Source organism: Amblyraja radiata, chromosome 2 (assembly GCF_010909765.2).
Source record: "Amblyraja radiata isolate CabotCenter1 chromosome 2, sAmbRad1.1.pri, whole genome shotgun sequence".
Taxonomy (NCBI): domain Eukaryota; kingdom Metazoa; phylum Chordata; class Chondrichthyes; order Rajiformes; family Rajidae; genus Amblyraja; species Amblyraja radiata.
Genome location: NC_045957.1, coordinates 24,922,535 through 24,943,286, shown reverse-complemented (window position 1 = coordinate 24,943,286; position 20,752 = coordinate 24,922,535). Strand labels below are relative to the sequence as shown.

Below are 20,752 nucleotides of genomic sequence, written 5' to 3'. Positions count from 1 at the left end.
CACTTTACCAGTTTATTTATTTATGTGTGTATATATTTATATCATGGTGTATGGACACATTTATCTGTACTGTAGTAAATGCCTTACTATTTTTCTGTGTGCTTAAGAGATGGCATTGAAGCTGTGTATAATCAGTCATTAGTGTAAAGAGAGTCTTGAGGCTATTTTGCCATTGCAATTTGTCACTACCATATTATTTCTTCATTACCATTAACATTGAAGAAAAAACGAAGAACATTTCTCATAAACTAATCTCAAATTAAAGGTGATTTCATTAAATTAAAAGATAAGCGAGCCGAGTCACATGGTTCTAATTATATTAGTTATAAATATTAGTTCTTTCACAATACCTTCTTTGATGGGCCATCCTGGCAATGTCCCCAAATACTCTATCAAACCTCTTGTGCAAGAAGAGTGAGCACGGACAGGTTGCATCACCACCTGGTTCAATAACTTGAATGCCCATGAACAAAGGAGGCTGCAGAAAGTGGGGGACACTGTCCAGTCCGTCACAGTTATTGACCGTTTAGGTGGTCTACAGGAAGTGCTGTCTTTTTAAGATCATCAAAGACTCATAGCTACCCTGGCCACATTCTTATCAGATCACCACAAAAGTACTGGAGCCTGAGAACCAGGACTCCAGGTTCAGGAACAGCTTCTTCCCATCAACCATCAGTCTGTAGAACCAAACTACACAACTCTAACCACAAGCCTACCTCAGCAATGATCTCCTATGGATAGTTGTGGTTGCACTATGTACTTCGGTTTGCACTATTATTGTCTGATTAACAAATTTTACTGAAAATGTAGTGTATTATTATTTATTATTATATATATATATTTACGTGAACAAGGAATTTCATTGTATATATACACACTATGTGCATTAATGGGCCTGTAAAGCTGCAGCACGTAAGAATTTCATTGTTCTGATCCTGGTATATATGACAATTAAACACTTGTCTCATCATGTCCAGGATTCTTTTGAAATTCTGCAGATGTTGTGTTCAAAGTAATCTAACGGGATCTATCTTAACCGGTTAAGGCAACTGCTTGGCTTTTGACTGCCTGAACCTGCAGATAATGATGAACCCAGCACAGTCCATCCACAAACTTGTCACCCTCTTCTATCCAGTTCATTCCATCAGGAAGGCTGGAAGTATCGTCAAGGATGCTAGTCACCCTAACCGTTCCTTTTTTTCTCTTATACCTTCTGCGAGAAGACATCTGGACTTCAGAAAAGCTTATTCCCCATTGCCTTCTGACTCCTCAATCAATCACCTCATTCACACCTTATTTCCAGAGGTACTGCCATGTAGTCTTACCATTAACGCTCCTTTATTTGGTTATTCCATTAATGTACTTTAATATTCTATTGCACTATTCAGATTTTGCTGGTTTTTGCATTCATCGTTGAGTTTTTTGTTATCATGAATCTATGCATGTTGTTTATTCTGTGAGTTTCACGCGAACAAGGAATTTCATTGTACCCTGATGTATATGATAATAAACATTTAATCTAATTTTGAAGTGACATATTACTGCTTTATTTAAGGCAGAAGACTTAAAGGGCTTAATGTCTAGCAAGCTCATCTGTCACATGCCATACTATGTACTGAACGTCTGTCACATGCCATCTTATGAAGTCCTGAGGACAAACTCCTGCTAGAAGGCAGGTTTCCAGCTGATTGACAGGGCCTTGTGCAGCACTGAGCTTTTCAACTGTAAATGAGCCTATAGCTAAAGATAATATGGTTGTTCCCAAAATAGCTTGGGCTTCATGAATGAACACCAAATATCTCAGTTAACATTTATTTTCCATCCTGAAATGCCCTCGAGTAGATTGCACAAATTGTTTTACTGCACCATTGCAGTCCTTATGGTGAAAATACTTCTACAATGCTGTAGGGGAAGAACTTGCAAGACTTCCAAGTCAATGACTTGGAGGGGAGGGAACCAACGGGGAATGGTGTTCTATGTGCTTGTGATAGATTCAGGAAGTGCAGTCAGAGTGACTAATGCACATTATAAATGGTAGACTGCAGCCATGATATTGTTTACTCATTTTTCAGGAGTCGGGTATTGCTGGCAAGAGCCCTTTCTTGAACCACTGAAATCCTCTGTGAACATATACAAGAATATTGCTGAATAGAAAGTTCCACAATTTAAACTTGGTGATGATGGTTATACATTTCAAAATCAGGATGTGCTGCTTGGAGGAAAACTTGGATTTGGCAGTGTTCCCTGTACCTATTATTCTTGTTCCTTTTGATGGTAGAGGTCACCAGTAGTAAAGTGAATGAATAGATGTTAGACAAGCAGGTTGCTTTATTCAGGATGATATCCTGGGACTATCTGGGATATCCAGGACTAGGGGAGAATAAGTGTTCGGCACGGACTAGAAGGGCCGAGATGGCCTGTTTCCGTGCTGTAATTGTTATATGGTTATATCATCTTGAGTATTGCTGAAACTACACCGAAACAGGCATGAGGGAAATATTCATTCACCCTTCCGTATTTTGTAGATGGTGGAAATTCTTGTGTTGGGAAGTGTGTCATCAACTCAGAATGGCCAGCCCCAAGTTGCTTCTGTTTCAACATTATTTACAAGGCTGGTGCAGCTAAACCTTTAGACAATGTTGATACTTTGGATGGGCTTGATCTGAAGCATTAACTTCCCATCAATCTGAAACCTTAACTCATACTCCATAGATGCTGCCTGACCAAATGACATTGTTTTCATTATTACAGTAAAAGGCAGTAAAGGCTTGAAGGGCCAAATAGATTGGTTGTGTTTCTATTTTCCTAAACCTCTCGCGGAATTGTGTTGTTTGCGGACATAGACTATTCGTTTTCTGAGGAGCTGCAAATGGAATTGAAGATTGTGACATCATCCATGAACATCTGAGGCCAAATGTTTCTATAGAAAGCAAAACTGGGCAGAATAGTGTAATTGCTCTTAGCATTATCGTCAAGTCCATTGTCATTTGCACAATTATAGTGAAATATAGCTGCAATGAAAATCTTGTTTGCGATAACTCTCAATATTCTGATGTGGTAATAGTTCATGGAGTGGGAATTCATTCGGGTTTAGTTGTTCATGTTTTCAGGCAATTTTCTCATAATGTTAAGTATATGCCTGTGCTATAAATGTATCAGAACAGCTGCACGAGAAGCACTGCTTTCTTTGATACAAAAACATAAGAAAATGGAGGCAGCAGTAGGCAACTCAGTTGTTTCCAGAGCATGTCTTCAGCACAACAGCTGGACATTACCTAAACCAGTCACTTTTGCTGTATCCAACTGTGTCTTGATATCAGATGAAATGTTTAAAATGGCTAACGGGTAGCCTGTGTGATCAAGGCAATTCTCAGAAGGAAATGGGGGTAATTAAACACATTATACTTGGGTAGACAAAAGTGCTGGAGAAATTCAGCTGGTGTGGCAGCATCTATGGAGCGAAGGAAATAGGCAACCTTTGGGGCTGAAATCCTTCTTCAGGCTTGGGGCTGAATTCAGTGAAGAATGCTTTAACTTGGTTTTAGCATTCACATGTTTACTGCATCAAGAGTATTTGAGGAAATATTATATAATAGAATTCTCAGATAATAACTTTTGTGTGGGGAAACTATGTTAAGTTGCAAGAGAAGGGCTTGGAGTTGGGGTTTTCAGAAATTCATGTCCCCACAAAGAAATAAAGTACAAAGAACAGACACAGAATAGATGGCTTATCATAACATGGAAATGCTGATCTGAATAGGCATAGCTTTGTGTATTGCTTTGAAGCGATAATCACGCTGTCAGACGTTGTATTTGGTTTAGTTTGGTGTTTAGAGTATAGGTTGTTAATGGGGTCTCTTCCCAGGACATAGGCACCATTGTTCTTTCTTTGTGACACATCTCTGAGCTCCAGTGTCACAAAGAGGGTTTATGGTTGTTTTAGACAGCAAGGCTAAATAATAGTCTGTGATTTGGTTTGTGCTTTTTAAATGTACTTATGTTGAGATAAGAGATAAGGCATAGGTGATGGTTGTGTGACCTTTATATAAGGATGATTTCTTATGTTTATAGAAAACTGAGAAAGTAACTCCGTTTTGATCTAAGCCAAACAATTGGGGTCTGCATATAGTAATCTTCCATTTGCTGTGTGGAATGCTATTAGTAAGAAGTCATAGAGAGGCCTTACATTCCTTTCCTCCAGAGATAGTAGGGGGAGGTTGTAGTTCAGAATGAAACTAGACCCGAGCTTGGTAAGAAGCAATTATAATTTATCAAGTGTGACAAGTATATGGCCTTTGTGTGCTTGTAGTTGGGAACTGTGTGATTAGAAATAACTTGTCTTTGTAAGAATGGGGCAAAACTCATATTTATTCTTTGGAATCCATAAGTAACTGTATTTTAACTATGTAGTTGTAGGGAAATTATTTGTGAAGTGTATTGTGTTTTAATTAGGATTGTAAGTATTCGACTTTGTTTAAATCTGAAGTTTTAGAAATAACTTTCTTTTCCAAAAGTGAAAATATGTGTATTGTGTGATTGCTGTATGATGTGTCTTTTATATTCTGAGAGGTGGTCTCTGAGAATTGATTTATTTTTCTGTGGTTTTACTTCATTGAAATAAAATGATTTTGAACAAAGAGGGTAAAGAAAACCACAGAACCACAAAATCATGTGACTACACTGTTTCAGTCACTGGAAAGGACTTAAGAGTTTAAGAAGGAACTGCAGATGCTGGAAAATTGAAGGTACACAAAAATGCGTCGTTGCAGGTGGCGAAACTGATGGAAAGGACTTAGTTGATTGGTTAATGCAAATAAGCTAATGTAAACCATAATGATTGGTTAATAGTTTGCCACACCTTCTGTACCATCATTGTCTAATACCTATATAATGTGTTAAGTTAGTACCAAAGTTATTAATTATTTGGACCTGCCCTGGAGCTTTCAGCTCTGTGTTGGAAGGTTCAGAGATTAGTCTCGGCACTGAATAAAGAATCGATTTCAACAGCACTCACCCCAGGCACCAGATCTAAAAAAGAAATGAGAAGCCCCAGTTTACAGACCCCGTAGCATGGCGTACTAGGTCCCAGTCTAGAGACCAGGCGCAAGAAGAACTGGACGAAAGGTCACACAGTTGGGACTATAGAAGGGAGCATTTGGCTGAGAAAGCCTAACCCCAGAAACAACGAGGGAGGGTGCTGAAATTTCAAATACCGTCAAGCAGTTCCGAGACAGAGTTTGAGAAACTGGTCGAGACAAATAGACGGAATAAAAAGCATCCTCCATGCGCCAATATCCTGTCAGAACGGTCCCTAACCTCAGAGCCCTAATACCTCCTCCACCCAACCAACAAGACAACGGCGAAACAGCCATGATAAATGTGTGGCTGCCGTGGAAACCAAATAAGCTGGCAATTTTGTTGGGAGTGCCTAATAAGAATCAGAATCCACAAGCTATCATTGAATTTTTAAGAACAACGATATCCGTATATCAGGCTGATTCCCGAGTTTTAAGGGTACTAGTTCAGCAAGTATTAACAGCGATTATGCCAGATTCTTGGTTCACTTAACCTATAACAACCACGCAGCCCTAGAGGCGGCGCAACCAAGGGCAGGTAACAATGAGGATCGATTACAGCTTATGTTGGCAGTCGTGGGCCTCGCTCTCCAGCAGCCAATCGATATATCAAAGGTTTTGGATATGAAACCAGAGGAAGGAGAGGCTGCAGAAGATTTTCTGGAAAGGTTTAAAACCATCTATGGCAACCAGTCAGGTGGCACTCAGTATCAGCAAGGAAATGACTCGCCACAGTTTTGTACTATGCTTATGAACTGTTTGCCTTCCAGCATCGCAATGACTATTAAAACCAATAATATGGACTGGTCAGAGTCTTCACTGGCCCGCATGTCAAGAGCTGTGAAAGCCTTTTGGAAAAACTGTCCTATTGGAGACAGGGAAGCCCAGGTAAAGGTAAAAAACGAATATGTGAGCAACCCAAATTATTTGCGCTGTCTAGAGACTGCACCCTGGCCGAAGGACTACCTGCAAATATTTACACTGACTCCCAATATGCTTTTGGAATGGTTCATGATTACGAACAATTACGGAAGAATGGGGGGGGGTTTCTAACCTCTTCAGGGACAGTGATGGGGTGGGAGATTGCAACCTTCACGTGGTCCGCCCTGTTTCAACGAATGCAATCAACCTGGCGTGCACAATCAAATAGAACAAGTTGTCCTACAACTTTAGGCTGTGCATGCCATACACAAGAAGGCGAAGGGACAGTGATATCTCACAAAAATTGGTTTCTAATTTGCTACAGGCCATTCAGTTAGTCAGCATGCTGTTATCAAAGTTAGAGCCCATACTATAGGCCAAAGCCCCAGAGACATAGGACATCGCCTTGCCGACGAGGTAGCTAAGAAAGCTTTTAGGAGTCACCAAATTGTTGTGCCCCGCATGATGAGGCAGGCTAAAATCTATACTAGGAATAAGTCTCCATCGGAAAAAGGAATGCCAACCATCCAAGAAGTACTTCAAAAACAGGACGCTCCTGCACAGGTAAAACAGATGTGGCAGGACCAGGGTTGTGTGTACAATCCTGTCACTAGCTTATGGGTTATGCCTGCCGGACAGACTTGCATGTCTGACGAGCTTGCGTTGTGGGTTATTGAATGTGTACACTTTGCAACTCATTGTGCGGCCAAGGCCGTAAGTGATATACTTGTAGAGACCTGGTGGCATCCAAAACTTCTGGACTTGTCCCAGCATATCAGCCAGCGATGTCTGATTTGCCAGCAGCATAATCCAAGTAAGGGCTTGCCCTGGGAACCAGGTAAGACCCCTTTACTAGCAGGTCCCTTTGAGACCTTTCAAATGGACTACATTGAGTTGGAAAGATGTCAGTGTTATAGGTATGTTCTTGTAATTGTTGATGTCTTTAGTAAATGGATAGTTAGCGTAAGCACCTCTCATGGGTGTGGTAGCATTATGTTTTTGAATGAATCAGACCAAGAGGAAATATAAAAGATTCAAGGGACTGAATGGGTGATGTTTGAAAGATTCTGTGTGTAACAGATTTTACAAAGGATGTGAGTTTATTGCAATAGACAGAATCAGGGATTGTAAAATGAGCAAATGCAAAGGTGTTGTTAATAAATCATGTATCTGGGGCGTTACTGCGCTGTATAAAACTGCAGTTGCTGCGTGCCTGCCGCTGGGCTGATCCCCTAACACCGCCAGTACCATCTGTGTGTGAAACCATGTGGACAAATTAAATGGATTGAAGCATATCCGACCACTGGCCTCTACCGTTGTAAAAATATTGTTACGCGAAATCATACCATGATTCGGTGTTTCTGCACGTTTAAGTTCAGATAATGGTCCTCATTTTATTGCAGCTATAAACAAAGAAATGTGCCAACAATTACAGATACATTAACAGCTCCATTGTGCGTATCGACCTTAGGTCGCCGGATTGATGGAACGAGCAAACCAGACTTTGAAAACCAAATTAGCAAAATTAGTGGCACAGACTGGCTCAACATGGTTAAAACTGCTTCCTGTAGCTCTTTTCCAGATACGGACCACTCCTTCTGGTATGGCATGAATAACACCTGCGGAAATCATATATGGTCGACCTTTACGGACGCCATGGAATGATCATGCCTCCGTGATGGTCCATTTCCATCAGATGACAGGAAATAACATCCTATGCAGAGACAATCTACATGCACCTTTCTTTATGCACTGTATCCTAATTAGCTTCTATACTATTGTAATGAAAATTAATATATTGCACCAACCACCTCCTGTCAGAAATCCACCACCTCCATCACTACAAGAAACAAATGCGAATAGCTGCCAATTAAAACTTTTAACCATTACATATTGTCAACTTTCACAAATCTAACAAAAAAACTATGGGTCAGAATACCTACAAACTGCCCAAACTATTGCACGCTCATTCTCACTGCAGACCTGCTGCTTTTATTCTCAGTATACAAAAATTAACTGCCTTCAATAGCAACACTTCCTCAGTATGTTAAATCATCTAACAAAATTATTAAGAACAAAATCAGTAGCCATAATCACCGCAGCAAATAACCAATACACATGTTGATGACATGTGAGAAAATGTGCCAACCCAACAATGGCTACAATGCAACTAAGATACACTCTACATGTGAAAACGGACCTTTAGTATCACTTACATAGTCATAGTTGAATATTAGTGACATGGATGAAAGTTTCAGCAGCTGATGAGGTGGCAGAAATAATATTATTAACAAGTAGTTTGAATATATGCAAATTGATAGATTGGACGTAATTATGAAACCAAGTTACAAAGAGTGCATCTCAGCAATAAGATTGCTACCAAAGAGTACATAATAAATTTAGGGGAAAAATTATGTTTCAAGACCAGTAAATTCCATCAATCTTTCCAGTGCTTAGTGGAAGAAAATTATTTCCCCACAAGAATGGATGGAGAAAAAAAAATCTTATACCGAACCACACTCTTCATAACTTGGTTTCATACTCATTATCTTTAATCCTAGACAATGGAGAGACATTTTTACAAGAACAGTTGCACAACCATTGCAAAGACTAGAGATGGGCTTAAAAGGAAAAGCAAAGATAACAACAAGAGCTAAGAAAGAGACAGGTAGAAAGAGAACAAAGCAAGAGCTGGTAGACCAATCTGGTGGTGAGCGAGAGAACGAGACCAGGAGAAAGTAAAAGCTTTCTAAACATTAGCTACAGTGGAGCATTCCCAAGATTTGGGAAATATAAATCTATGGGCACAAATCAGCAGCTTCCTGAAAATGGTGACATGGGTTACTAGAATTTCCTTCATAAGCCACGGCATAGAGTATAAAATTTGGATGCCATGCTGCAGTTATACAAAACATTTGTGAGAGCACAGAGTATTGTGTACAACTTCTGTCACATGAAGAATGCAGTAGCAATAGAAAGTGTGCAGAAGAGATTCATCAGGAAGATATTCATTCCATGCATCTTCATCATATTGCCTGGAATGGAGGGCTGTAGCTGTGAGATTGGACATGCTGGATTTATTCCCAACGGACATAGAAGGCCGAAAGGTGATCATTAAAAGGTTTATAAAATCTAGGTGCATTGGTAGGATAGATGGTCAGAATTATTTACCAAGGCCATGGAAGTCTAGAACTAGTCAGCACATTTTGAGGCACGAAATATAATATATTTGCAGGATTGGTTTTTCCACACCAAAAGGCTGGTATATATCTGGAACAAGCTAACAGAGGTGATGTAAACAGATACAATTGCAATATTTCAAAGACATTTGAACAGTTACTTAGATTTCTGTGCTGGATATATTTTTATGAATCTGTCAAATGACAATTATAAATGCTACATCTAATCAAACCTAGTAAATTTGGTTTTACAAAAGGTAAATTATGCATGACAAATTTACTTAATCTTTGTGGATATTACAGGGAAATGATTGAGAGGAACCCATTGTTATATCATATTTAGATTTCCAAAATATATTTTGCCACATAAGAGGCTGGTGCACAAGTTCAGAGGCCAAGAGGAAGCGTGATGGTTAAGAATTTTAAATTAACTGTCACATAGAAAACAGTGTTGGAATAAATGGATCATTTTTAGGCTGGTGAATACAATGAATGGAATACTTCAGGGATCCGTTTTTGGCCCTTAACTATTTGAATTACATTAATGACCTCCGGAGGGGGAAATGAAATGTAAGCAATTCAAGTTTGCCGATGATATTTGGACAGATAAGATATAAAATTAATGTAGAAACATATAAAATTAAGGGATTGGGCAAGCTAGATGTCGGAAACATGTTCCCGATGTTGGGGGAAGCCCAGAACCAGGGGTCAAAGTATAAGAATAAGGGGTAGGCCATTTAGAACTGAGATGAGGAAAAACTTTTTCACCCAGAGAGTTGTGAATTTGTGGAATCTTCAGAAGGCAGTGGAGGCCGATTCACTGGATGCATTCAAAAGACAGTTAGATAGAGCTCATAGGGAAAGCGGAATCAAGGGATATGGGGAGAAGGCAGGAACGGGGTACTGATTGTGGATGATTAGCCATGATCACATTAAATGGCTGTGCTGGCTCGAAGGGCCGAATGGCCTACTCCTGCACCTATTTTCTATGTTTATATGTAATAAGGAAATTTGAAATCACGCATTTAGTTCACTAAAAGGAATCAAAAGGTGGATTGACATCTAAACAGAGAGAGACCGCAAATCAGTAGAGTTTGGATGAGTCATAATGTCATAAGTAATAGGAGCAGAATGAGGCCATTTGGCCCATCACGTCTCTACTCCATCATTCAATCATGGCTGATCTATCTCTCCATCCTAACCCCATTCTCCTGCCTTCCCCCCCATAACCCGACACCCATACTAATAAAAAATCTATCTATCTCTGCCTTCAACATATCCATTGACTTGACCTCCACATCTTTCTGTGGCAAAAGAATTCGACAGATTCATCACCCTCTGACCAAATAAATTCCTTCTTATCTCCTTCCTAAAGGAACGTTGTTTAATTCTGAGGCTATGACCTCTTATCCTAGACTCTCCCACTAGTGCAAACATCCTCTCCACATCCACTCTATCCAAGCCTTTCACAAGATGTCCTCTTGCATGAATCACAAAAAGTTAGCAGGTAGGTCCAAAAAGTGGTTAAGATGGCTATCATTGCAAATGGTTTGGAGTACGAGAAATACTGTGGACAGTTTTGGGTCTCTTAGCTAGAAAAATAGGATGTACAAGTAGTTTTGTTATAACACAAAATTTGCATTTCTAAGAAAATACAGTTTTTGTAAAATTATGTTTCAAACCAATTATGTTTACGGGGAAATATGGTTTAGGGACCAGAGAGTTTCAGCTCACTTTTTTTCCTCCAGGATTTTCACAAATAAAAGTATTTTTAATAGTTATAACTTTAGTTTTGTTACTGTAAGATAAAGGCTTATGTTGCATTGTTTAATAGAATATCGTTACAATTAAACTGACAGACCAAAGTCCGATTACTGCGGGGAGGTTACTGCATGTTCCCTAGACAGTTTTTGCTCCCAAGACAGTTTGTTCCAAGATAGCTTTTTTTCCCAGTTCTTAATCAATATCACATACAACCAATTCAGCTCACATAATGCAAAGTGTCCCTGATCATTAATCATGTTATATCCAATTCGGATCATGGAAGCATGTGTTATAGCAGAACAACATATAATAGCATTAGAGGCAATTCAAATGATTAATTCTGATTCAAAGGATTAATTCCACACCAGAGTAATTCTTAGGATGCGAGAGTCATCCTATCAAGATAGGTTAAACAAATTACTTTAGAGTGCGTGAGTAACTGTAGTCAAAGATAACATTCCAAAGTCTGTAGATGCTGGAGGCATGAGTAAAAAAACTACAGGGAAATGCTGTTTGTCTATTTCCCTCCACAAATGCTATAAGCAGCATCTGGAGGGAAATGGACAAATATTTCCAATCAGGACTTCAGACTGATCATAAAATTCTGGGGGATTTTGACAGGATAGATGTTGGAAGAACCATGAGATGTTGAATTGGTAGGAGACCCATGAGCAAAGTCAACTACAAAACAAGGTCTGATCATTTAAAATTGAGAGAACCCAGAGGGTAGTGAATCTCAGGAAATTTCTGTCCGTGAGCAAGTGATGGAGGCTAAATCATTCGATATATTTAAAGTGATGTTTTGAAAGACAGAGAAATTGAGGGTTTTGGAGAACTGGCACAGGAGTTTGAGAGCATTATATGTCAGCCAAGATTATATTCAGTGTGTTTTTGTGGTAGGGGGGAGGTTTGAGGGGTCCAGTGGCCTACTCTTGCTCCTATTTTCTTATGTACTTGTATTTAAAAAAAGGAAGAAAAAAAATGCAAGTGCATTGGGGAAGCTATCATGGCATCTATTTTTTTTTTTGAAATGGGGGACTGAATGGCAGCTGAATTATCCTGCTTCCAGATTTCATAACAAATGTTTTATCCACTGTTTCCAAATGAACCCAATGTAATACGATCCCTACCACAATTAACAGTCATGGTTAATTACACCATACATCAAGGTTTGCCCGAACCCATTTCTTAGTCATAAGTAAATAAAGAACACAAGGCAAAGATTTTGAAAGAACAAGATTAATAAAATCTTAAAACTCACATGTTATTATGAATTGTGTTGATGTTCTAGAGTCATCGGCCAAAAGTGCTATTTTGCCAGCGTCCTCCCATTTACACTCACGAATAGTTAGTGAATGCCGAGTGCCGGATAGAGTGATGGTTGTTCTATCATTTGGTTTTATGACTTCTCCATTCTTTGTCCACCTGATGTTTTTACAGCCACTGCCCAATTCCACGTAAAAAATGGCCGTGTCACTTTCTGGCACTGTAGTTTTCCTTGGAAGTTTTTTAACAATATTACCTGTATAAAAAAATGAATGAGAAAATGAACAGTATGGCGTCTTCGCATTGCTTTTCTGTGCAGCCAATTGAAATGTGTAGTCCATAAAGACATCATTCATATCTTTTGAAAAAGAAAATAACGAAAATCTATATTTACATTATAATTATTTTTCACAGAAGAGTAAATGAAACTGCTTTTTTAAACTAAAGAATGTAGCAAGCTTTGCTTGTAATGACTTCTTATAGTATATTCTTCTTGCCCATTATTAATATTTAATGGACCGTGTCTTACAAATTATAGACCTTTCAATAAATGAAAATCTAATAACATAAGATGCCGGAAATCTAAAATAATAACAGAAAATGCACAGCAGGTCAGACATGTCTGTAGGAAGAGAAATAGCAATATATTTCACATCAAAAGCCCTGAACTTGTTCTAAGTATCTTCCACCTGAAATGTTAGCCCCGTTTCTTTTCTCATAGATGTGGTGTTACCTGTTGAGAATTTCTAGCATTTTCTGTTTTTATTTTGCTTCTAACTCAAGTTGGGTGAAGGATCTGATACTCATAATCTGTCACCATAATCTTCTGACAAGTGAGGCAGCAAAGACAAGCAAATAAAATATCAAGTCTCTTTCAAACAGTATTAAGGTGGTGCAGCAGGAGAAAAATACAAGGAATTTCCTAGCTATGAACCTAAAAATCATTAAAATTTATACAATATGTTTAATCAGAATAACTTTATAATCACCACTGGAATGTGCACAACTTGAATTCAAATAACATCTTTCTGTCATTGAATCTGAAATATAGCAGAACTGATGCCCAACAAGGTAAAGGCACTACAATTTGACTAGTGGGGTACCACAAGGCTCGGTGCTGGGACCGCAGCTATTTACAATATACATCAATGATTTGGATGAAGGGATTCAAAGTAACATTAGCAAATTTGCAGATGACACAAAGCTGGGTGGCAGTGTGAACTGTGAGGAGGATGCTATGAGAATGCAGGATGACTTGGACAGGTTGGGGGAGTGGGCAGATGCATGGCAGATGAAGTTTAATGCAGATAAATGTGAGGTTATCCACTTTGGTAGCAAAAACAGGAAGGCAGATTACTATCTAAATGGCGTCAAGTTGGGAAAAGGGGAAGTACAACGGGATCTGGGGGTCCTTGTACATCAGTCTATAAAGTAAGCATGCAGGTACAGCAGGCAGTGAAGAAAGCGAATGGCATGTTGGCCTTTATAACAAGAGGAATCGAATATAGGAGCAAAGAGCCCTAGTGAGACCACACCTGGAGTTAGTTAAGGGTTTAGACACGCTAGAGGCAGGAAACACGTTCCCGATGTAGGGGGAGTCCAGAACCAGGGGCCACAGTTTAAGAATAAGGAGTAAGCCATGTAGAGCGGAGACGAGGAAACACTTTTTCTCACAGAGGGTGGTGAGTCTATGGAATTCTCTGCCTCAGAGGGCGGTGGAGGCAGGTTCTCTGGATGCTTTCAAGAGAGAGCTAGATAGGGCTCTTAAAAATAGCAGAGTCCGGGGATATGGGGAGAAGGCAGGAACGGGGAACGGCCATGATCACATTGAATGGCGGTGCTGGCTCGAAGGGCCGAATGGCCTACTCCTGCACCTATTGTAAGATTAGAAAATTCGTGCAGGCAGAAGCATCAAGACTGTGCAAAGAGCAGGAACATCTACAACCGCTTCAGCCTAATGATACGATTAACAGACCAATAAGGATGAAAATTATAAAGTCGGACAATTTTAAAACTATTTATTGATATTGAATGGGTGATATTTTCAGATTCCACAGAGAACCCCCAAAGATACTATTCAGTGTATACCTTTTTCCAATATTCTTAATAAAATCATAAATGTTTCCACATAATTCTATCACATCGTTTTGAGAAACAACTTAAAACTTAGTAGACATATCTAATTGATTTAAGAATATAAATTTTGGAATATCTAACGCAAATGACAAATTTACTGCGTCAAGAGCTCAAAACATTGACTACCAAATTAAACCATTAGATTAACAATTTAGCTGTATAATAGATTAATGATATCCAGGTACCATAAGAACTATACCTTTTACTGACAACTCGCCAACTGTTCTGCTGCCTTCTTTCATTTCACAGATATAGACACCATCATCATCAGTGGTTACATTTTTGATTGTAAGTCTTCTAAGTGTGCCTTCCTCTTCTATGTTATATTTAGTGCTTTCAGTTATCTCGGTTTCCTCCAAGAACCAACTGGCCTGTATGGCAGGAATTGGAACTTCACACTGGAGGGTTGCTGTTTCCTTCTCTGCAACTTCAACATCTTTCAGTTTAGTTTTAAAGGATACCTTTGGTTCTGAAATAAAACAATTATAAACACAAGTTATTATCCATCGCCTTTATTATTATTAAAGCATCAAATATAAATAATAAGATACAGAAATAAATAATAACTAAATGAGCTTTCATCCGACTGGATCATTCAAACTGTTTACATCTTCTCTATTAGATAATGTGAATAAAATGCCCGAATCAAAAAACATTTAAATACTGCTTTTTTTTTTTAATTCCAAAATACTTCACACAAGTAAAATTAAAGCTAAAGCACAAATGGTGAAAAGCATTTTCAAAAAGACAAGTTAAAGAAAGTTCTTGAAGGCTAGGGAATGTGCAAGGTGCCAGAGTGGAAGCAGTAGGGAGCACAGGCAGGAGTTACTTTGTTATTGAAGATTGTGGAAATAGATTGATAAAGGCATAAAGTGATACTGATCTGAAAACTCGATAGAAGTATATATAATTATGAGAGGCATAACCAGGGTCGATAATCATTCTTTTTTCCCCCAGAGTGGAAATGACAAACATTAGAGGACATAGATTTAAGGTGATAGAAGGAAAGTTTAAAATAAATTTAAGAGATTTTTTTAATCAAAGACTAGGAGGGGCAGGAACATACTGCTAAGGTAGGTGATGGAAGCAGATCTGGTGACAACATTTAAAAAGCACTGAGACAAGCACACGCAGGAACAGGATGGAGGGATGTAGACCATGTGCAGGCAAATGGAATTAGTTAAGATTGAATCATGTGTAGGAAAGAACTGCAGATGCTGGTTTAAATCGAAGGTAGACACAAAATGCTGGAGTAACTCAGTGGGGCGGGCAGCATCTCTGGAGGGAGGAATGGGCCACGTTTCAGGTCGAGACCCTTCTTCAGACTCATTAGATTGAATCATGATCAGCGCAGACATGGGACAAAGGTCCTGTCCACGTTCTATGCTCCTATTCTATTTGGCACATTTGGCATGGTAGCACAGCAACATACAAACTTGCCAGGTTCCTGAAGCACATAGCTGCCAGCCTAAGTTTGTGGCAGATGGTGAATAAAAATAAGGTCTAAACCTTCTGGCATTCATCCTCATCAATCTATCTGTATGAAGTACACCTGTCTACAATAGAATTATAGCATTGGCAGAAATGATAACTGCACCCTTTGTGGAGACAAAAACATTTCGTCACAGTAGGGCATCCGTCATCATGCCGCGTGGCAGCACACAAACATGCCAAATATGATGGTCTTAAAAAAGTTCTGGTAGCTTAACAAAAATGGCCATCCATGATGTTTGTAGGAAGAAACTGCAGATGTTGGTTTAAACCGAAGATAGACACACAAATCTGGAGTAACTCCGCATCATCGTCTTTATCTCTCGTTTCCCTTATCCCTAACCAGTCTGAAGAAGGGTCTCGTCCCGAAATGTCACCCATTCCTTCTCTCCAGCGATGCTGCCCGTCTTACTAAGTTACTCCAGCTTTTTGTGACCATCCATGAAGTGTTCCAGACCAGCAGCAGCAGTCCATCATGGGTACTTAGAAACATAGAACATAGAAAAATAGGTGCAGGAGTAGGTCATTCGGCCCTTCGAGCCAGCACCGCCATTCAATAGGATCATGGCTGATCTAAAAGCAGGACCCAGTTCCTGCTTTTTCCTCCCAAATCCCTTGATTCCTTTAGCCCCAAGAGCTAAATCTAACTCTTGATAACATCCAGTGAATTGGCCTCCACTGCCTCCGGTGGCAGAGAATTCCACAGAATTGTTCAAAATCATTTTATTTCAATGAAGTAAAACCACAGAAAAATAAAATCAATTCTCAGAGACCACCTCTCAGAATATAAAAGACACATCATGCAGCAATCACACAATACATACACACAAAACACACATTTTCACTTTTGGAAAAGAAAGTTATTTCTAAAACTTCAGATTTAAACAAAGTCTAATACTTACAATCCTAATTAAAACACAATACACATCACAAATAATTTCCCTACAACTACACAGTTAAAATACAGTTACTTATGGATTACAAAGATTAAATATGAGTTTTGCCCCATTCTTACAAAGTCGGTAAAGACTGAAGTTATTTCTAATGACACAATTCCCAATTCCAAGCACACAAAGGCCATACACTTATCACACTTGATAAATTATAATTGCTTCTTACCAAGCTCAGGTCTAGTTTCATTCTGAATTACAACCTCCCCCTGCTATCTCTAGAGGAGAGGAATGTAAGGCCTCTTTACGACTTCTCACTAATAGCATTCCACACAGCAAATGGAAGATTACTATATGCAGACCCCAATCGTTTGGCTTAGATCAAAACTTTCTCAGGTTTTTATAAACATAAGAAATCACCATATACAAAGGTCACATAACCATCACCTATGTCTTATCTCTTCTCAACATAAATACATTTAAACATAGCGCAAACCAAATCACAGACTATTATCTAGCCTTGCTGTCTAAGACCCAGTATAAATAACCATAAACCCTCTTTAAGACACACTAGAGCTCAGAGATGTGTCACAAAGAAAGAACAAATGGTGCCCATGTCCTGAGAAGAGACCCCATTAACAACCTATACTCTAAACACCAAACTGAACCAAATACAACTTCTGACGGCGTGATTATTGCTTCAAAGCAATAAATAAAGCTATGCCTATTCAGATCAGCATTTCCATGTTATGAGAAGCCACCTGTTCTCCTGTGTGTGTTCTTTGTACTTTATTTCTTTGTGGGGACGTATTTCTGAAAACCCCAAACCCTTCTCTTGCAACTTAACATAGGTTCCTCACACAAAAGTTATTATCCGAGCAATTCTATTATATAATATTTCCTCACAACTGCCATGCATCTGCCTAACCCAACCTTTCCAAGTCACCCTGCAGCCTCATAGCATCCTCATCGCAGCTCACACTGTCACCCAGCTTTGTGTCATCCACAAACTTGGAGCTGTCACATTTTTTTTTTTTTTTTCCCATTTCTTTTTTTGTTTTTGTTTTTGTTTATTTTATTAGAAGTTAGTACAATACAAAACAATACAGTAAGACCTAATTTTAGGTGCCAACTATGTCATAACGTAATTATACATTCTATGTACAACCTCTAGTTTTATGATTTTGAAAAGGAAATAAGAAAGGCAAGAAGAAGAAAATGGAGAGGAGAAAAAGAGGAAAAAAATATAGTAGAAAATAGAAAAACGTGAAGTGTGTATATAAGAAAAGAAAAAGTGGAAAGTAGAAATAGGAGAAAAAGACCCTTAAAAGAGAAATTTTCAAATCTTTATACGGAGATGTAAATCTATCCACGACCTGACCCGAAATCAGTAATCTTTACGGTACCGCTGCATCACATGATTCCAAAAGTCGATAAAAGGGGACCAACTCCTTAAGAATTGGTCATATTTATCTATTAGTCAGAGTCTCATTTCTTCAAGGCGTGCTATGTCCATCATATTCCTAATCAACATTTTAACAGTTGGTATAGCTGTATTTTCCCAAAATGTAAGTATCAATTTCTTTCCAATTATTAACCCATAATTAAAAAAAACTTTTTGGTCTTTATTTAAATTGATATCTTCTATTATTATTCCAAATATAATCCATTCCGTATTAGGTTCTATTCTTGACTTGAAAAGCTTTGTAAATATATCAAATATATCGCTCCAAAATGTATTCAACTTTGTACATCCTACAAATGAATGTGTTATATTAGCATTTTGAAACAGACATTTATCGCATCTGGGAGAGACGTTTGGGTAAAATTTATTCAACCTCGTTTTTGAATAATATAGTCTATGTAATAGTTTGAATTGTATTAAATTATGTCTTGCATTAATGGAACAATTATGTGTGTTCATCAGATACTTTTCCGAGCTGTCACATTTAATTCCCTCATCTAAATCGTTAATATACATTGTAAATAACGGTTCCCAGTACCTAGCCTTGTGGCACCCCACTAATCACTGCCTGCCATTCTGAAAAGGACCTGTTAATTCCTATTCCATCCTTCCTGTCTGCATGTCTATCCATGTTAATACCCTACTCCCAATACTATGTCAGGGCTCGAAATTAGCGGTTGCCCGGTTGCCAATGGCAACCCACAATCCCGCCGGGCAACCTAAAAGCCATGCCATTTTGCCCGGCTTGGCAAGCACCCGGGAGACAGAGAGAGACTCTCTCTCTCCGTCACCGCCCGCCCCCCTGTATCCATGCACTCCTCGTCTGCCGGCATGGCTGGCCGCCTTACAAATGCGCACAACCACGGCCAGCACAAATGATCCTATAGCGAGGATCATTGGCCAGCACATCATCGGCCGTGGTTGTGCACATGTGCCGTCCTGTACATGCGCACTGCCACTGGTCGGCGTCGGCCACTTTCTCCCTCCCTTTGCATGGTGGGAGATCTGGCTGTCATTGCTGTCCACTCGCCGCGACCGCTGAAAACCAACGCAGAATCACTCGCTGGAGTAACTCCCTGGAGTAACTCTTGCTTCTTAGTTTCCTGGTCCTCCAAAAATATTCGAAATGGAATTTAAACAGAATTTGAACACCACCACCAAACTCTCTAAAACTCTCTTGATTTGGACTTAAACAAAGAAGGGTTCTTGGGGCAAAAAAGAGCTACCTTAAATTTAGCTGGTTGGGTACCTATAGTAGGGTGAAGACTATTCCATGCTTTAATTGTGCGGCAGAACTCCATGGAGCAGCCAGCATCTCTGGATAGAAGAAATTGGGTGACGTTACGGGTAGAGACGTCACCCAATTTTAGATTTCCTCTGGTTTTAGTGTTTTAGTTTAATTTAAAGATACAGCGTGGAAACAGGCCCTTCGGCCCACGGAGTCCACGCCAACCACCGATCACCCGTACACTAGTTCTATCCCACATATTAGCAAGTCAAGAGTCAAGAGCGTTTTATTCTCTCATGTCCCAATGAAATCCTTACTTGCAGCGGCACAACAGAATATGTAAAGATAGTTGTAAACAATGTTATAAACAAGAAAACAAAATGAAAACAAAGTTATATATGAATATATAACTATACACACACAATTTCCCTCCTGGGATTAATAAAGTTCTATCGTATAGTAATGTGTGTGTAGGAAAGAACTGCAGATGCTGGTTTAAACTGAAGATAGACACAAAAAGCTGGAGTAACTCAACAGGTCAGACTGAATCTCTGGACAAAAGGAAAATATTACGTTTTGGGTTGGGTCTGAAAAAGGTTCCTGCACACCTTTGGAATGTGGAAGGAAACAAGAGCACCCGGAGAAAACCAATGCGATCAAAGGGAAAAGGAGCAAACTCCATACAGGCAACACCCATATTCAGGATCAATTCCGGGTCTCTGGCAATTTTAGGCAACAACTTTATGGCCGATGTACTGTCCCATAGTCTTGAACTGAATTAAAACATACAGTAGCTGTAAAGGGGGACATAGCATCAGTTAGAGATTTAAGACTGAAAATGGATAGTTTCTTTTCTTTTAGTAACCAAAGTTATCAACGTATAATTTTTTGTGTGTTGGAAAATAAAATATAGTGGCACAGCTGGTGGACTTGCTGCCTCACACACCAGGGATCTGTGTTCGATCCTGTCCTCAGGCACTGTCTGTGTTGAATTTGCACATTCTCCCTGCAAGCATGTAGGTTTCCTCCCACATCCCAAAGATGCATTGGCTTTGTAGGTTAACTTGTCACTGTAAAATTGCCCCTAACGTGTAGGGAGTGGGTGAGGAAAGTGGGATAACAGAACTTGTGTGAATGGGGAGACAAAAAAGCTGGAGAAACTCAGCGGGTGAGGCAGCATCTATGAAGCGAAGGAAATAGGCAAAGTTTTGGGTCGAGACCCTTCTTCAAACTGATGTGAGGGTGCAGGGGGTGGGAAGAAGAAAGGAAGAGGCGGAGACAGTGGACTGAGGGAGAGCTGGGAAGCGGAGGATTAAGCGGGGACTACCTAAAATTGG

General features: G+C 39.3%; 1 protein-coding gene across 4 annotated transcripts in view; it reads right to left on the bottom strand.

Moving 5' to 3' along the window:
- Positions 1-20,752, bottom strand: part of obscn (obscurin, cytoskeletal calmodulin and titin-interacting RhoGEF) — a 435,173-nt gene that overhangs the window by 397,403 nt on the left and 17,018 nt on the right. For all 4 annotated transcript variants that reach the window (XM_033043588.1, XM_033043597.1, XM_033043606.1 and 1 more), the window contains exons 3-4: positions 14,541-14,810; positions 12,201-12,461 (exon numbers count right to left, since the gene is read on the bottom strand). In XM_033043588.1, coding sequence (XP_032899479.1) covers positions 12,201-12,461; positions 14,541-14,810 — 531 coding nt within the window. The remainder of the gene's footprint in view (positions 1-12,200; positions 12,462-14,540; positions 14,811-20,752) is intronic.